The sequence below is a fragment of the Dendropsophus ebraccatus genome, chromosome 12 (assembly GCF_027789765.1).
Source record: "Dendropsophus ebraccatus isolate aDenEbr1 chromosome 12, aDenEbr1.pat, whole genome shotgun sequence".
Classification (NCBI taxonomy): domain Eukaryota; kingdom Metazoa; phylum Chordata; class Amphibia; order Anura; family Hylidae; genus Dendropsophus; species Dendropsophus ebraccatus.
In genome coordinates this window covers 38,692,567-38,712,339 of record NC_091465.1, presented here as the reverse complement: position 1 = coordinate 38,712,339, position 19,773 = coordinate 38,692,567, and the positions used below count along the sequence as shown (strand labels likewise).

Genomic DNA, 19,773 nt, shown 5'->3' with positions numbered 1-19,773 from the left:
GACTGGACCTGCATACAAGTAAGTATAACTTTGTTTTACAGCATGATAACTAAAAGAAAAAAATAATAAATGTAAATTGCAAACTTGCTTTATATCACATCTTCTGTTGATTTAGATTTCTAAAGTTACAACAGTGACGCTTTAACCTCTTAAGGGCGCATGACGTACCAGTACGTCATGCGCCCGTAAGAGGTGTTCAAAGCGGGGCCACGCGGCGACCCCGCTATGAACCGCCGCGGTTCCGGGTGCCCCTTGTAGCCTTGCTAATACAGTAATCAGATGCAGCTGTCAAACATGACAGCTGCCTCCGATTACTGGATGCAGCATTTCCCTGGTGTCTAGTGGGTGAGATCGCTCCTCCAGGACGTTGTCCCGGAGGAGCGATCTCCGTTACTGAAGCCGGCTGGGGACCGCTCCGAGATGGCGCCGTCCCCGACTCGGCACTCGTTTGTTTTCGGCTGCAGCAGCCGGAAGTAAACGAGTGCCTATCTCATTGATCTTTGCTGTATAACTATACAGCAAAGATCTCAATGAGAGATCAAAGTGTATATACTAGAAGTCCCCCAGGGGGAATAACCTTAACCCCAGGGGGAATAACCCTAACCCCAGGGGGAATAACCCTAACCCCAGGGGGGCTTCTAGTATATGTGTAAAAAAAAAAAAAAGTATTGTTATTAGTAAAAAGCCCCCTCCCCTAATAAAAGTCTGAATCACCCCCCTTTCCCCAGGTTTTAAATAAAAGTAAATAAATGACACAACCCCATAGACCCAAGGATAAAAGCGCTATAAGCCTGGGAATGGAGCGGTTTTAAGGAACGTATATTTGTTAACAATGGTTTGAATTTTTTACAGGCTATAAGATACAAGAAAAGTTATACCCCTGGGTTTTACCCCAGGGCGAATGGCGTAAAAACACAATCCCCCCAAATAAAAGAAATGTGTTTTTTTTTTTCAATTTCACCACACTTTGAATTTTTTTCTGGTTTTGCAGTGTACTTTATGCAAAAATTCAGCCTGTCATTGCAAAGTACAATTAGTGACGCAATAAATAAGGGCTCATGTGGGTTTCTAGGTGGAAAAATGCAAGTGCTATGGCCTTTTAAACACAAGGAGGAAAAAACGGAAACGCAAAAACGAAAAGTGGCCCCGTCCTTAAAGGGTTAAAGAAGCCTTAAAGTGCACCTGTCGTTATAACTTTCTTAATCTAAATCAACACTAAATGTGAAATAAAGCAAGTTTGTAATATCCATTCATTATTATTTTTTGCTGTTCTCATGCTTTAAAACAAAGCTGAACTTACAGTACCAGAAATCCAGGTCCAGTCTCCTGAAGACAGATTTTCTGACTTGTGCTGGTTGAAAAAACAGACTAAACACAGGAATTCCGGCCAGCACAGAGTCACGGCTTAGTGTGTCTATCAGTCACATGACTGCCTTCTGTGGGAGCGCTGGGATACACAGAACGTCCTGTTTTCTGACTCTTTGAGAAAAAAAGAGTCAGAAAACAGGAAGTGCTGTGTTCTCCATTATAACTAAAAAAAAAATGAATGTAAACTGCAAACTTGCTTTATATCACATCTATTTTTGGTTTAGATTTTGAAAGTTATAATGACAGCTACACTTTAAGCTCGGGTTACACAGTGACTGGCCGTAAGATGTGTGTTGCAGTGTCAATGTGGTCATGTTAATGTAACAACAGTACAATGGACAGCTGTCAGGATGCAACAACCTGCGTGCCGCAGTACAACTCCACTCCAATTCATTTGCTGCAATGATGCACAATGCAGGAAGCACATCACGGCAATCTTTAATTGTAAAACACATCATATGACCAAAGGCGTCATGTAGCCCTAGCCTAAAACATAAGTGCAGAGGGCAGTCCTATGGTCTAGTGTTATTGCTGGTAAAAATATCCCATTTCAAAAGGCATTTATTACTATAGTTTGACATGCTAGGCCTATACAGTGGCTTTTACCTGGCTGGCCTCAGCATACATATCAAGTATCATCATGCATTTACTGATGCAATTCTCAAATGAAAATGCAATATTAATGCATTTGGGTTGGTTGTAGGATCAGCATATTTGCACCCTCTATATAGCAGAATTCCTGCATGAATGAATATAGTATAAGAGCTGACAGTACACCCCATGGCTGACTCAGGATAGTGAATTATATAGTAATAACTTTCTTTCTATAAAGCAATCCAAATAGGGTAGCAGGACTCCCAAGGTGACGTGAAAGTGATTTATAAAAGCAGCAACGTTTCTGTTCAGACTATGTGAACTTTTTTTTCCAGCCAGTCTTGTATCTTTCTATAATAATCTCATGACAGTCACATCTCAGGAAGAACAGGGGCTGACTGGTGTATGCCCGAAGAGGAATATCACATGAATGCACGTGGCTAATAACACACAGTGCTCTTATAGGGACAGGAGGTTTAGCCTGCGTTTAATTTTACATTTTAATTTTGTATATTCATCAGTAATGTTATTACCTCCAGTTAATCCGGCTGCTAGGGCTCAGTGTATATCCCCCGCTGCGTCTGTCTCAGGTCCTCTGTTCTTGCCATCCAGCAGATTACCCATCCTCAGCGACTATTGTCTGGGGCTCCAGTGCTTATATAGACATTGCATCTGCTCAATTACACTCCATAAATGACTGCCATATGACCAGAGGCTCACACAGGCTGTCGGCCATACTCCAGACATCCATGAGCAAGTTTCTAATACATCCATACAATACTTCTAGGCTATAGTACGACAGATCACAAAAGAAAGTAACAGTGGATATGACCACATCCTATTCCTGCAACTACAATGCACCACAATGTCCATAGGGATCAGCTAAACATGGTGCTGCACATCTATAAGTTATTGGGTCCTGGTTTCCCATAACCTTCATTGTATTCAGTAACACAATTATCAACGATTACTATTGAAACAATTAACCATTCCCTTTCTAAAGGCCCTATCATCGTTGAAAAATTCGCTCTAACGATCGAAAATGAGCGATTATCTGTCCGTGTAATAACACCCAACAATCAAACGATGAAAAATCTTTCATTTTTGTCTTTCAACATGTTGAAAAATTATTGCTGGCAGTTTGCCGATTGTTCGCATATCTGTTCGTGTAATAAGTCATTTGCCGATAAAACATGTTGTCGATTAGCGACCATATAACGGCGTAAAAACAATTGTTCATAAAAGTTATCGGTGAATGTAATAATTTCTCTACAAAATCGTTAGTTTTCACTAGCGAACGATTAGTTTAGCGAATCTTTAAAAGATAATTGTGTAATATGGCCTTTAGAATTGGGATTTTTCACGGCAAATTTGCTGATTCATTTTTCCGTATCTACCTCTATACCGAAATATACTAAAGGTGCCCATACACATTAAAAGAATGTCAACCAAACCGAACTATTTCTTCAGAACTAGGCAACTTTTTATTTTATATTGGAGGCGTCTAGACTTCTGGCAGCAGATATTGAAGAAAGGGAAGATCAATCATTCATATAAGTGGGACCGACGTGAGACAAGTAGCTGTTGGCCACACTCACATCTGAAGTTTACCATTTTGTTGTGCTCTAGTATACTTCACCCATAAGTCACCAACAGTGTACGATCCCTTTAACCAGTAAGTCTCAATGTGTTAACAAAAAGTGTCATGAACCTAAAGGGCTACTCCATTGTTAACATCACTTCTTTTATAGAGATATAGAACTTTGTAAGTTACCTTTATTGACCGTGAACAGGGTTTGTGGTAGTTCTGTGCCTACATAGTCTCTGCTGGAAGTTCTGTAGTGGCCAAAGCTCCAACAAGGTCTCTCTGCTGATGATCTCCATCCTACGTCTACATGATTGTTGCAAAACAGAAATCCCCTGTAGCCTCCCTTCATTATTCCTGTGACCCCTTCAACTGTGCCGTCTCTTTGTTGCTGTCACTATCTTTCCTGTTACCTCCTTTCTCTGCTATGACGCTATAATACAATAGCTTTTTTACAGAGTACCCCTTTAACACATGCTCCACATTCAATGAAAGTGCAAACACTACTATAAAAGACAGTATTTGATCCAAGAAAATGTTTGCCATACTTTATGAATGCCTAAAATAGTCCTACTTACAAACTGGAGAGAAGAACAAAAGTGACTCTTACCTTGACACATATGGCACATGCCGCTGCACCATTTCTACTCCAACATAGTCTCTGCACCATTTTTCTGAAGGATCCTCAATGTATTAGAAGAAAATGACTGATTTGGGGTTTGCTAATTCTACTCAAGTTTAGCACATGTCCGAATGTAGCCAAATCTGATAATAAAACCTCATAATAAAGTGAAAAAAACTTGCTAAAATAAAAAGAAAATCCACCTGCTCCTAGGTATGTAATGCTCCCTGCGAGGAATACCTAACATGAATGGATACGGGGGTCTCCGCCGCTCCCTTTATCTGCACTGGCACGTGTGTATGCTGGCTGGCTACGCTAGGCTTATTCAGCTAACCTCACTAGTGTCGGTAATCTAACCCATCCCCACGTGTAAGACCACAACAAACAATGTGACAGGAGGGTATAGCCTGGCCCGGCACACACTATAAGGATTACGCGTGGTTCTCCTGCTATAGGACACAGTGACTGAACGCTTACTGCTATAACTACATACACAGAATGTAAAGAAACGTAATATAGTTTGTATAATATACTAAAGCATATGACTGTAGTCTGCACTGTTCCTGCCGTCACAAACAGCAGATAATGGAATGGAAATCTGGACAGGACTGAAGGCAACAGAGCTTTATGCTGAAAAAATGTTTTCTGAACGACCGTTGTGCCCGGGCAAAGACTATCAAGGAGTTATATAGTTCTGTACATAAACTTTATAGTCCACTGCCTGATTTTAGCCCCCCATCACTCTATAAAGGGATCAATGATGACAGAGTTCATAGTACCTTCTCTGTATTCCTAGATGACCCAGGTATCGCTATACCTAGAATTAGTATACAGCGATTCATAAATAAGTAGTCTACAGTTTTGGGCATTAGTCCATAAAAATTATATTAAAGAGCTGAAAGGAGTTTAAAGAAAAGCAGCTAAAAGCCGAATTAGACAACGCGAACCACAGGGTAAGCTAGGTCAGTGCTCACTTAGGCCCCGTTCACACTATGGAATCGGCGCAGAGATTCCGGGCGGAATTCCTCTCCGCGGACTTGGTGCAGACCCCTGCCTTCTATCAGCTACAATGGGAGAGCACGCACGCCTCTGCTCTCCGCATGCGCTCTACCATTGGAAGTGATAGAAGGCAGGAGATTGGCACCGAGATTCAGGGCGGAACTCCTCTGCGCGGACTCGGCGCCGTTTCGGTAGTGTAAAAGGGGCTTTAATGAGTCAGTTACACTGCCCAATAATTGTGCAGGCAAAGGGACGTCTGACCCCTGGCCCCATGGCGATCTCCAGATCGACCCCTGGCTCTTTGTTTCGAATACAGCCTTGGGTCAGCATGTGACCAGTGTTTCTATTCATTCTCTATGGAGCCACCGAAGAGAGACAAGTGCTGGGGGCCGACCTGCAGATTGCCAGGGGGGCACAGAGGTTGTACCCCCGCAATCTCTTACTTGTCTCCTATTCTGTGAATAGGGTACAAGTAAGCTTTAAAGGGAACCAATCAGCCCAATTGGGCTGATATGGTTCCCAGGAGCTCTGTATAAAGCTCCTGCAGCAGACGCGACACATTTTATTTTCCGGACGCATGACAGACACGGGCAGGGAAGTAGTCATCTGGGCAGCTCCCCGCCTGTATCTAGTCACTGCGCTCTGCCTATCAGCGCGCTCGGAGGGGGTGATTGACAGGCAAAGAGGTCCATTACTGGCCCCTCTGCCTGTCAATCATCCTGCATGCGCGCTGACAGGCGGTGACTAGATCACTACATCCCTGCCCGTGTCTGTCACACGCCCGGAGAATAAAACTCTTTTTTCACCAGTATAAAGCTCCTGCTGCAGCTGCGTGCGGTACGGCTTTATACAGCGCTCCTGGTGTAGTTAAAGGGGTTGGCCACTTTATAGTAAAGTTGCTCAGTGCACCTGTACATGCCTATGGTGGACACTTGGGGGGGGGGGGGGGGCGGCATGGTCACAGGCTCCTCCATGTCAGCCATCTTATGGACAGACTCACCACAGAGCAGGAGGAGGGGAGTCTAATTTTAGCTTCATGAGGTACACAGGGAGCTGCTGTCAGTATATACACTTACAAATGCTGTATATGCTGCCTGACTTCACCATTTAACCCAGAACATACAGAAATTACATGAATAAATGATACGTTATCTTGGAACTTTATTCTGTAAACTATATATCACTCATCCTGTATAATATGCTGCCTGTAGATTGCATTACATTTTCAGCATGACAGGTTCCCTTTAAGCACTCTCTTGCTTGGCAACCCTTTGTCCCTTTGGCTCGGCCCTGACATCCCTTACATCCTCCAGATGCCCAGTACATCCTCCTGTAAATGTAATAGAAAACAAACAGACGAGAAGTATTCCTGAGCTGCGGTCTACTATATCCATGTACAACATATGACGGATCCTCCCTGCTGTTTAATAGGGAAGCCCCGTCAGATATGCTTTATAGCAATGTCGTTATTTAGCAGGAAAGCCTTCATTCTCCCTAAAGAATAATATTCCGCCATGCTGATCACATGTCTCACATATGTTTGGAGGTTGCTTAGCAAACTACATAGGAGACATGACTGAAAGTGGTAGTGGCACTAACTGGAACTGATGTAATGGCCGACACCACACAGGTTGTGGGGTCACAATGTGGAGGCTCTCATCCTTACACACTAATCATACAATTATATAGCCCCCCCCCCCCCCCCCCCCCATAAATCCAAAACAATTGTGACCCGTCAAGGACGGGACTCCCAAACCTTAGTAGGTGTCCTGTGGTATCTGGCTTCAAGACATTAGTATCAGATCTTTTAAATGGGCACTGTCACTTAAAAAAAAAAAAATAACTTTTGGCAAGTCAGAGAGACGTGTCAAAAGTTTTGATCAGTCGGGTTTTAAGTGTTCAGACCTGAACCGATTGCTAGAACGAGCCTAGAGAAGTGCGCACTAAGCATAAAGTCGCTGAAAAACGAATGGGGGTAAGGGGTGAAATTTGTATGTTTTACTTATCACACTACTGAAGCAGTGACTCCCAACCTATGAAAAATATAAATATATATATATATATATATATATATATATATACCACCCTCTATGAGCCATTGCCTGATCAGTTTACTGTAATATGTAGAGGCAGCTTTAGAGGTAGACATGTAATATACCACAACTTCAGACCGCACACTATATGCCTGTATATACCTGTCTTGCACTGGTTAAGGCTCTTACATATTTGCACAGATATATAGGCTGTATCGCTAACATTACAATACACAAACCACATACAATGCTTCCCGCACACGATCCATTCATCCATAATTCACATTCTGACACAATGTATAAGCAGACACGTAACAATACAACAGATGGCTACAGATTGCCAAACACTCTGCTTTTCTGCCGTACAGATGTAGCAGAGCTGAATGTCAGGAACTTTTTGTGACCATAACATCCGTCCATCAAGACGACTCTCTGCGCTAAGATAAGGCAGACTATGTAAAATTTCAGATTCTGTGCATGATAGAGCCGAGGGACAGACTCAGCTCTGCTATATCTGCATAAATATTATAATAGATTTACTTTCCTCCACATCCTGTTCACATTGGAGCCTCATGCTGAGTATATGTGCTAGGCAGAGAAATGACATTGACTCTGCAGTAAAAGCAATCCCACCCACCAAACTTCAGCACAACTCCCCAAGTCGCCTTCAGCTCCCATCAATGTCAAACCGTACGGAGTGTGTCTAGCTCTATATACTCATATACATGCAGATACCTCCGGGAAGCCTTCATGTAGAATATCCTGCAGACTGCCCCTAGCCAGATAGGCAATCATCATCCACCGCAGCTATGGACTGTCTCTTTCACTTAATCCCACAGGAGTTTACTGAGCGCCCAGGCTATTTCCCAGCACAAAGAATGAGTAGCCATCAGGGATACGGCTGGTCCTCTCAGCCTGTTAATACGAGACTGGAAGCAAAGCTGCAGGGAAGGAGGGGTGATGGGGGAGATGCAGAGCACCACTGAGCATGCTCGTAATGGGATCTCCTACCAGCGTGTGCGCTCTCAGCCCTTACATCACTAAGACAACCAGCAGTTTATAGGATGGAGACACAGGAAGAAGTAACAGAAAACAGATGCAAATGTCTGTAACAGCAGACGGCTGCGGCCACTAGGACCCAGAAGAGCGACATCAAAGCTGCTGTATGTGGGACAGTCCGGCCCACACAGGATATGCTGCGGATAATGTATATCTGATAAACTGGTACATATACTCACATAGGGGCCCAGCTACACTCAACAACACTGTAATAGAGCCAAGTAGAAATAAAGCTGGTCCCAGACATCAGAAACCTAATTCACAGGGGAAGGTGTGAACCATGAAGATAGCCAAGTATGGTGGACCCCTATACATGTATACTCAGTTGTTGTTGGACAACCCCTTTAAGCACTGTAAGGCTATGGTCACACATAGTATAAGACCAGCTGCTCTGTAACCCGACCGGAACGGCTGGTCTCAGAAAAGATCATCCCGGACGGAACTGCAGCACCGGCTGGATGATCTTTAGCGCCGCTGAGTTCTGATACGAGTGCATTTGTGCGCGCCCGCATCAGAACTCCCCACAGCAGACAAAGGAGCGTGCGTCCGGAGCCGCTCGCTCCATTGTGTGAACTGACAGGGTTTTCTGTGGCCGCTATTAACTGAATAGCGGACGCAAAAAACTGACATTTCAGTTTTCTACGGCGCCGCTAGAGATCACGGCTGGAGTGTATACTATATGTATACACTCCGGCTGGGATTCTCTCAGCGTGCAGCACTACGTGAGTACGGCCGTGGTTTCTGCGGAACTTACATAGTGTGAACATAGCCTAATGCAATGTATGCAGTATATAGATCACACATATGAGAGGATTTGGCTGTCAGATCTGCCTGAACTGTAAGGAATCCCACTTAACTACATTCTCTCCAGGTAGAAACAGCTGATAACTAAGAACAGAGAATAGAGGTAGCTGGTTGAAACTGGTCGCAGACATGGCTGTTTATGATGGCTTTCTCTCCCATTCCTTTAGTAAATTCCTTTCAGACTAAGCAAGTTACAGAATTTCTATAGGGCGGTGAGATAACGTCTAGGCTCCTCTGGGTTACTGGGTTTACTCTCACTAAGTTAATGGTTATCCCATAAACTGGTGGGATTTACCAACAAGGGGCTGACGTCTATGGCTGACTATTAGTAACACAGCTTGAGACTTATTCTTAATGCCGGGGAGCATGGAAACATGAGACGTGTGCAGAATATGTGTACATAGGCAGGAGGATTGCGGAACCAGTTGTCCTCATGTTCTGGAACTTTCCTGTAGTCGGCAAACAAGAATTTTCCACATATCACAACAGTAAAGGTCTAAAGTAAATTGTAAATCCACAGTTAAATGCACCATGATGCACTCCCCAGTTTAGAACCACACTGGGTTGGCTGCCCTATACATCTCTTATAAGAGCCTGAACCTCTCTAGTCAGCGACTAAAAATTCTTACAAACTATCTCCTCTAATTTCAATGCAGAAAAGGTCTCAGATTGGGTCAATAACATATAAAACTTAGTTTTTACATTGGTTCAACCACTAAAGCTGGTTTCACACTGTCAATCAGTGATTTCCTATGGACGTCAGACTGGTCGATGCTCATTAGCATAATAAGTGTGAAGAAAAGAAGCAGGGATTACTCGACAATGTGGCCAGTTTCCATAGCGTCACCGGAACTAAGAGGGTAAGTATAAATTTTTTTCCTGTGGGTTATAGTGCTGTTTGCCCTGGTCCCCCATGTGACAGATTCCCTTTAAATTAATACGTGATTACCCCATTATATGATTATATAGGATTAACCATATTTATCTTGGAGAGACAGACACTAAACATGAGAACATCCCCAAGACATACATTTTTTACAAACACTTCTGATACTCATTGGGGATGATTTATTAACGTGTTCCTGTCAGAAAATTGCAGTTTTTTTGTCCATATTCCCTGTCGGTTTGGTGTTTCCACATATTTACTAATGGTGTGTGACACAATTTTTCCAAAAACCCGACAAACCCATCATTTTTCTCCAAAACCCCACCAAGTGGGCGTGTCCTGGGTGTGTTATTGGTGTGTCCTTCAAAACCTGCCACAACCAAACAGATTTACTAAGAAAACCATCATTTCTTTAAAGGTCAGTTCACACGTACAGACTCGCAGCGTAAATCTCGCTGCAAGTCTGTCAGGTCCTGGCAGTTCACTGTCACTACATACTCGCAGCTGTCTGAACGACCGCTGTGTGTATGTAATTCTGCTGGCCGCTTAACCCCTTCTGCTGCCGCCCGCCTCCCGCTCTGTATACATTACCTCTCCTCGCTGCACGGGGTCCCGGCGTACTGCTCTCCTGCCCGGCCAATCAGTGTGTTGCCCAGCCGCAGCCACTGATTGTCCGGGCAGGAGAGCAGTACGCCGAGACCCGTGCAGCGAGGACAGGTAATGTATACAGAACGGGAGCCGGGCGGCAGCAGAAGGAGTTAAGGGGCCGGCAGAATTACATACACACAGTGGTCGTTCAGACACCTGCGAGTATGTAGTGACAGTGAACTGCCAGGCCCTGACAGACTCGCAGCGAGATTTAGGGCCCTATTCCACCGGACGATTATCGTTCGCATAATCGTTAATGATTAACGATCTCAAACGACCGCTATTGCGAAAGACTTGAAAACGTTCACTCATTTCCATGGAACGATAATCATTATTTATGAACGTATTTGTGATCGCTATTTCTTCGCTATTGCGTTCGTATCTACTGCGAACGAACGAACAACGTCTTATTCAATGCGAACATTTTGCGAACGTTTTGCGAACGAGCAACGATAAAAATAGGTCCAGGTCTTATAAAGCGATCAAAGATTTCTTGTTCGGTCTTTAATCGTTAACTGCATTTCAACCGAACGATTATCGTTTAGATTCGAACGATTTAACAATAATCTGAACGATAATCGTCCGGTGGAATAGGGCCCTTACGCTGCGATGTGTGATGTGTGAACTGACCCTAAATGGGTTTTCTATTCTAAAAAACAGCCGCAAATGTGGCGGGATTGTATGTCTTTAATTTTGTCCAGTGAAAAAACTTCTAGATTTACATAGGGCATGTACCATATGAATTGACTAAATTTAGCACAAAGAAACGGCAGCATAGCGCCACTGTTCGTAAATTAGGTGCTGGTTCCATATTATTTGGGATGGTATGAGGCCAGAATTCCAGGTAATATAATGCACTTTCATCAGAGGGTGCAGATTTCTACACCCACCGTATGGCCATACTGATCTTAGTAAACTCAGCAGACTGAATGGGTTCAGGGCCTAATTTAAAGTGTCACTGCCGTTTCATTGTTTTTGCAGAAATCAATATTACAGGCGATTTTAAGAAACTTTGTAGTTGGGTTTATTAGGCAAATATGCCATTATCTGCATTTAAAAAGACTTTCCCCAGGCCCCCTCCCTCCTCTCTCTCATCCACTGCTCATTATCAGGAAATCTCGACTTGTTTACATCAGTCGGATCCTGTCTGGTCTATGGAGAGGGTAGGGAGGAGAAGGGAGGAGGGAGATTAGTCACCAGCAGAGAGCAGAGAACAAAGGATTACACAGTGGGAGCTGTGTGAAAGCTGCTACTCAGAGTCAGAGAGGTCAGTGCTGACTTCAAAGGAGATAGCCTAGTGATGTAGCTGTAAATTAACTCTTTGTTGTCCTATTTTGGTGCCTCATCTCCCTCCACCCCTCCATAGAAAACAATGAAGAAAGGGGGAGAGATTCAAACTGCTTTTTCATGATAAAAATGCATTTTTCAGCTAATAAACCCAATTACAAAGTTTCTTAAAATCGCCTGGACTATTGATTTCTGCAAAAAAATTAAATGACAGTGACACTTTAAGAGTGGTATAAGAGTATGCAAGTCTTAATAAATGCCCCCCTAGGTGTATGGCACAGACATGGCATAGCGTTTCACAATAAGCTTTTTTTATCATGAGCTTTTCATGCTCCACACTTAGGGCTGATGGTGGTCTTGATAATTTTTTATGCCCCTGGGAATTGTAACAGCCACCATATTGGTTGTCACTTAGCTCCCCAGAAATAGATACAAAAATAATGCCAAATATGTCTTCTTTACCAAGAGAAAACACGTAACCTACTGAACTATAGAGCAAAGTCCACCATTAAACCCCCTATCATCGGATCAGTACTGTCCACAGAACAGCCGCAATTATGGCATTTACAGCGATTACTGAGGAGTTTACTGACTTTTACTAAAAGCCTCTAATCTGCCAGCATGTGTGCAATCGTCATCAAGCTAATATTGTAAACTGGTGTTTAATGGCAACCAAGGAGGATTAGGAGTAATAGAAATGTATATGAACTATACTGTGGCATACTATAGTCAGCCTTGTTCATTTAAAGGGGTACTCGGGAGAAAAAAAAAATCAGTGCCAGATATGACTTTTACAAAAAAATCTCAGGCCTTCCAGTACTTATCAGCTGCTGTATATCCTGCAGGAAGTGGTGTATTATTTCCAGTGTGACACAGTGCTCTCTGCTGCCACCTCTGCTGTTCATGTAGGGAACTGTCCAGAGCGGCAGCAAATTTCCATAGAAAACCTCTCCTGTTCTGGACAGGGCCGATTCTGGCTTCCCTGCCGCCTGAGGCAAACCTCAGGTGGCCGCCCCCTCACTGGCAATCCCCCCCCCCCCGCACACGTCCGTAACAACCCGAATACCGCCGCCAACAACGCCATCCGCCACCCCCCCCAGCTGACCACACTCACCCCCCGCCGTCCCGAACGCCGCCCTGAACGCCTGAACGCGACCTCTGCCGACCCCTGGCACTCACCACAGCCTGGAGGAAGATGAGAGCTGCTGGGTGACGTCACTGGAGCCCGGCGGGACATGGGGGACATCCGTGAGTGTGGGCGGCTGGACGGCTGCTGCGGGACATGTGAGCGGCTGCGGGGCTGCTGTCATATTAGTTAAGTGAAACTTAACTAAAATGACAGCAGGGGGAACATTTTGCCGCCCCCTGCAGGACCGCAGAATCTGCCGCCTGAGGCGGAATGCTCATTCCGCCTCGTGGCAGAAGTGGGCCTGGTTCTGGATAGTTCCTGTCAGGGACAGAGGTGGCAGCAGAGAGCACTGTGTCAGACTGGAAAGAACACACCACTTCCCGCAGGACATACACCATACTGACATACTGATAAGTACTGGAAGATTCATGATTTTTAAGTAGAAGTAATTAACAAATCTGTATAACTCTCTGGCACCAGTTGATTTAAAAAAAATTTTTTCTCCAAAGTACACCTTTAAACCCTTAAAGACCACGGGCGTCTAATCCTTACACTATTAGGGTACAAACCCACACACCGTATACACAGCAGATACGCAACAAATACGCAGCAAATACACAGCAGATTTGTTGGTACAGATTTGATGCTGTGTTCAGTTATTTAGATCTAATCTGCTGCGTATTTGCTGTGTGTTTGCTGCGTATCGCAGCAGTAAATACGCTGCTTATACGGTGTGTGGTGTTTATACCCTTAAGGCTGATAAAAGTGTGCACAAATCCCACGACAACTTGTTATACAGAGAACACATAAACAGTATAAAACAAGCCATATATTGCATGATACTGGCATTACCGGGCTGATCTAACGGCACGCTCCTGCACCATTAGTACTGTGCTGGGCACAACTCTATCAAAGATCAGAGGGATCAGAGAAATTGCATCCACTTAGTAGTGGCCTGGATCTGGTAATCACGTTGTAGTGCCGGCTGCTCCTCTCACTACAGTCTATTCTCATCAGCTCTCTACACATCTAAGGTTCTTCATCGCCCTGTAAAGTGCACACAGAAATCCATGAAATTGTTTCCAGAACAATATGCCATAATCATAATGTAATGTGGAATATGTTATCAATTGATCCACAGATGTGTTATATAGACTGCATTGGTATATGTTTTTTACAGGATCCAGCTCCTTGGAGAAACCACAGCTCCTATTTAATAAATGGGACATACTGAAGACTGTAAACCTATAGCACATCCTAAAATCCACACAGATCTATTGAAGAGTATGAATGAAAATAGGCAGGAAACAGACAGATCATCCTTTAGGAAAGTGAGGAGAGTGTCAGGAGGGTCCTGGAGTACTTACATATGTTGTGGGGGGAACACTTTGACCCGGAGTCCCCATATTTTCCTATAGAGAGCAAGGCTTTAAGTTCACAACCACTCCTGTAACACAAAGAAAACAAGTGCTATAGGTTATACACAGGCAAGATGGAGACATCAGCTACACCTTCTGCTTGTTATTATGGGTGGGAGCTGTTCATAAACCTTTGGATGTAAATTCATATAGGCATGAATGTTTAAAGGAACAATAATGGTAACATAGTGTCACATACAGAATATACACAAGGGGAGTTCCCAATACAAATCATTCTACAGTTCTCAGCATTAAGGTTCATGCAATGGGATATCCACCCATATGAAGGGTGGCAGAGAAAAGCCCAGTGACTACAGGTCAGTTAGTCTGACATCTGTAATACTTTCTGTAAAACATCTGTAATACCTTCTATATACCACACATGTCAAACTCTGGCCCGCAGGCCAAATCTGGCCCACCAAAGAAATTAGTAAACCTCACACAGCTGGCCTGTTAATTGACCCCTTCATTTCTAGGCTTTCTGCATCTAAAGGCCCTATTACACAGAACCATTATTGGCCGATAATCGTTTAGTGTAATAGAAGGCAACGATCAGCCGACATGAACGATGTCGGCTGATTGTTGCCGTTGTTTGTCTTTTAATATGTTGAAAGACAAACAACTGTGATAGCAGCGATCTGCTGCCGTCGCTCCGTGGAATAGGAGCGGCGGCAGCAAACAGCTGCTATACGCTATGGGCTGCCCGGACGATCTAGCGATCACCCGGGAAGCCCCCCTGCACCTCCCCGTGGCCCCCCCTGTACTCACCCTCTTGCTGCCGCTGACTGCGCTCATTTGCTCCTCACAGTCGCCCCGTGTCATGGGGGCTTAAAGCTCCCATTATAATCTCTGGGCCAGGACTCCTGTTTACTCTGCAGCTGAGGTCAGAGGAAAGAGATAGCATCATCAGGGAGATAAGAATGGGAGCTTAACAGCAGACAGCATGTGAAGTTCACATTGTGATCTCCCTGCTAGCGCCATCTCTTTCCTCTGCAGTGGGATGAATGCCGGTTGGGAGAGCAGACTGTGAGCTGGATTACCAGTGAATACAGCTGCAGATATACGACATGGAGAGAAGGAAGCTGCTGCACCTCACACCTATGGCTGATACTAATGCCTCCTGGTCACATTTAAAAACCAAAGCCAGGATGTTGGTATATAGTTTGATCAAACCATATTGCCCCATGTACCACGTGTCGGTCTCCTGGTTCACATGGGTACCTACACTATTACCACACTGTGTCGGTCAGCGACCGCCAACCCCGCAAAGAGTGCTCAAGTAGGCAAAGGAGGCCATAGAATGAGAGACCGGCGCGTGGTGCATGGGGCAATATGGTTTGATCAAATTATATGCCAGCATCCTGGCGTTGGTTTCTAAATGTGGCCGAGAGGCATTGGTGTCAGCATAGTCGTGATGTGCAACAGCCCCTTTCTCTCCATGTCGTATTTTACTTTTCTCCCTTTTCTGAGCAGTTGGCACTCCTCTTTGTTAGACCCACATGACCCAAATTAGCCGGAGGCACCTATGCACACATGGCAATTACCTCCTATCCTTTCCTTTCTACCTGCAGGAGCTATGGTGACTACAAGATCATATTCACGCTTGTGTTGTTTGGCGGCAGCTTTCTCCGCGGGTGGTGCCTGCTGGGTTTTGGGGGGGTCCTTTGGGTTTGGTCCTGTGACATTGTGGTTGCAGGGCCATTCTATGACCTCCCTTCCCTGCTTGTGCACGCTTTGCGGGGTTGTTGGTCGCTGACCGACACAGTGTGGAGATAATGTAGGGACCCATGTGAACCAGGAGACCGGCGCGTGGTGCATGGGGCAATATGGTTTGATCAAATTATATGCCAACATCCTGGCGTTGGTTTTTAAATGTGGCCGAGAGGCACTGGTGTCAGCCATGTCGTACAGCTGCAGATATATATGTATCAGGTATCTGCAGCTGTGGCAAGACTACCTCTCCCATCCTGTTCTGGAAGTGAAAGCATGAAGGGAGTGGTAGTCTTACTACAGCTGCAGATATCTTTATGGTTGCACTAGTAGAGCCAGGGGGGATATAGATGTAATGAGGTCAGTTATCTGCAGCAGGACTACAACTACTATCATGCTCTTACTGGAGCTGTAGTCTTGTACAGCTATAGATACAGTAGTTAAAGTATACAGTCAAAGTGCTGGATTTACATGACATTAAAGGTTTTTTTATGATATTTACCTCCGCCACTATTTGCCTACAGTGTCTGCTTCTAACTAGCCCTGCTAAGAGATGAGTGAGCCAGGCCGAGGTTCAGGTTTGTACGAATCCAAACCATCAGCATTTTAATTCTGCTGTCTTCCCAGTTTGTGGAGAAAGTGGAACCCCCCCCCCCCCCCGAGTCCCACCTGGAAAACATGGATACAGCCTAGACTGTCTGCACCTGTCTCCCTACAGACCAGGAAGACAGCAAGATTCTAAAAAGGTTTTACATGCCTGAACCTCAGCCCGACTCACTCATCTCATCATTAGTTAGAATGGGAGAGAGTGTGTCAGAGGTCTGATTGGTCCTTCTTCTAGGGTCACATCCGGCTGGTTTGGAGAGGATTGTGAGCAGTGAGTGAGTAGGTTTTTTGCAGGGGGCCCACGATTTCTGAACAGCCCTGGGGCCCATGGTATCATTAATCTGCCCCTGGTGGACAGTATCTGAAAATCTTAGGCTCCACACACTACTTCTGGCTGTGTGCAACGCTGGTGGTCGGCTGCGTGAGCCTACCGCCTGCAGCACATACAAGGCTACCAACCAGGGAGCACACAGGCCTGCCACTCGCCCCACACACAGTGCTACCAGCCAGGGAGCACACAGGCCTACTGTCCGCACCACACACAGTGCTACCACCCAGGGAGCACACAGGCCTACTGCCCGCACCACGCACTAGGAATGTATATAAACATTCCTGGCATGAAGGGGTTCTAATGTGTGCAGGGCTGCTTCAGTGTGAACAGCCCCGCACACATCAATGTGCCAGGAGTCAGGCATAATGACAGGCAGCAGTGATCCTGCAGCTGCCTGCCAGTAACCCGTTAAATGCCATGATCTATAGTGATCGAAGAGTTTAAGAGCCAGTGACAGGAGTGGTAACTCTGTGGATCCCAATCAGTTTCACTAACAAATAGGGGAATAATATTTACCTCCGTCCTGTTGGATTGGCAAGCTGCATCTACAGTCTGCATCAGGCAGACTCTACACACAGATCACCGATCTTACTGATCAGTGCTATGCAATGGCTTAGTTTTGATTAGCATATACATTCTGATGACTGCTTGTAACAGTCGCCTAGGGTAACTTAACAAGTGTAAAAAAAATTTATAATAATAAAATTCACCCCCTATCCCACTATACAAATAAAATATGTAAAAAAAAACCCAAACAAACAAAATAATAATAATCATATTTAATATCTTAGTGTGCGGATATTCCGATCTATTAAAATATATCAATATTGTTCCCATACTGTGAACAGAGTAAACAAAACAAGGCAAAAAAATATACAGCAGATTATTTTTTTTTATTATATATGAGAAAAAAAATAGAATATTAAAATATTAAAAATAATCAAAAAAACAATCAGAAATTCTCATTTACACCAATATGGTACCGATTAAAACTATAGATTATGGCTCAAATATCAGCCCCGAACGAGCCCTGTAGATGAAAAGGCTCTTAGAAAGCACTGATTCAGTGTGACCTGGACATAGGTGCCCTCAATGACCTGTGGTCTTAAAGGGGTACTCCAGCGAAAAGCTTTTTCCCAGTAATTGAAACACATTACAAAGTTATGTAACTTATATAACTATCTCCAGTATTTGAAACACATTACAAAGTTATATCACTTATATAACTATCCCCTATCTGTCCCCCTTCCCTATCTTTTCCCCCCTCAACCCCCGACCAGGAAGTGAAGTAAACTCATTCTTACCTAATGACTGTTGACCCCAGGAAGCCATTTTGTGACAATGACATCATCAAGAGGGAGGTGGGTCTAAGCCCTGTTAGGCCAGCCTCCCTTTGTCAGATGACTCAGGTTGCTCAGCTCTGATTGGCTGAACAAGATGTAAGCCATCTAACAGTTTTACTGTCAGAGTCAGTTAGACATCACAGGAGACAAAATGCATCATGGGAGAGCCCAAACCAGGAAGTAAAGAAAAAATGAAGCCACCAATTGCAGGTTCAGGGACCTGCAAACAGCAGGAAATTCAAACGGAGAGAGACTTTGGAGGGATGGTAAGTGGGAAAACTATGTTTAATTGATTGATTTTTTTTTTTTTAATAACAGCGCCAGAGTACCCCTTTAAAGGGGTTAAGATTTTGCAGCCTTTATAAATAATGAATAAATAATTAAATAAATTAACAAATGAGCTAAAGAAACATCATTGGAATCAAAACTACCTTTGGATCACATTGTATTCAAATATTCTAAACAATGCCTCAGTCCCCATCCGTCACAAACAATTTGTGTTGGACAGTTCTGCTTTCATATTTAAACATAACATGAGGACCAGATATATAAACAGACTAGGGGCACAGCCATGGGCACATGTTTAGCCCCCAGTTATGCCAATTTGTATATGGGTCTCTTTTCCTCCTCTTTTTCTCACACAAGAATTATATATTTGGACCTGGATATAAGTATTGAAGAAACAAGAATAGTTACAAAGACCTTTAAACTTTAAAAAAGTAAAAAAAAGTATTTGAACTATAAGAGTTATCATGCTAGAAAGTGGAAAAAACAACATTCCCTAAAGCCAGTCTAAAAGAATAAAAAAAAAATCAAAAGATGCAGACTATAATACCCAGAATAACACCTCAAATGTAGATTCTTAGATAAGGACTACCATTGGGGGTAATGGAGGCAGCGTTACAGAAAGCAAATGGTCTCACACAAGAAGAACGCCTATTACCTAAGTAAAAGAAGATTAATAATAAACAGGCTGAAAATTGTAATTAATGGTTCTTAACCCCTTAGCGACCCATGACATATCTGATACGTCATGGTGCCGCTCGGGGTGTTCAGAGCGGGGTCCCGCCGGGACCCCGCTCTGAACGGCGCTGATCCCGGCTGACATGTGCAGCCGGGCAGTGCCTCTATTAGCCGGCGCGGGTCCCGTTGCCGCGCCGGCTAATTAAGCCTCTAAGTGCAGCTGTCAAACCTGACAGCTGCATTTAGAGGCACTGCGCCGCACGTCCCTGGTGTCTAGTGGGACGGATCTCCCCCCCGCGATGCGATCGCGGGGGGGAGATCCGTTCTTCTGCCCGTGCCGGGCCTCAGCGTCGGAATGGCGCTGATCCCGGCTCGGCAATAGATTGCT

At 44.4% G+C, this 19,773-nt stretch overlaps 1 protein-coding gene across 3 annotated transcripts in view; it reads right to left on the bottom strand.

Annotated features, from left to right (window-relative positions):
• DIXDC1 (DIX domain containing 1) overlaps positions 1-19,773 on the bottom strand; it is a 108,864-nt gene that overhangs the window by 78,383 nt on the left and 10,708 nt on the right. For 2 of the 3 annotated variants that reach the window (XM_069947316.1, XM_069947319.1), the window contains exon 1: positions 7,937-8,109. In XM_069947316.1, the coding sequence (XP_069803417.1) occupies positions 7,937-7,999 (63 nt within the window). In that variant the 5' untranslated portion in view covers positions 8,000-8,109. Of the gene's footprint in view, positions 1-7,936; positions 8,110-14,381; positions 14,462-19,773 lie in introns of those variants that run through there. The other variant, XM_069947318.1, reaches the window with a different exon arrangement.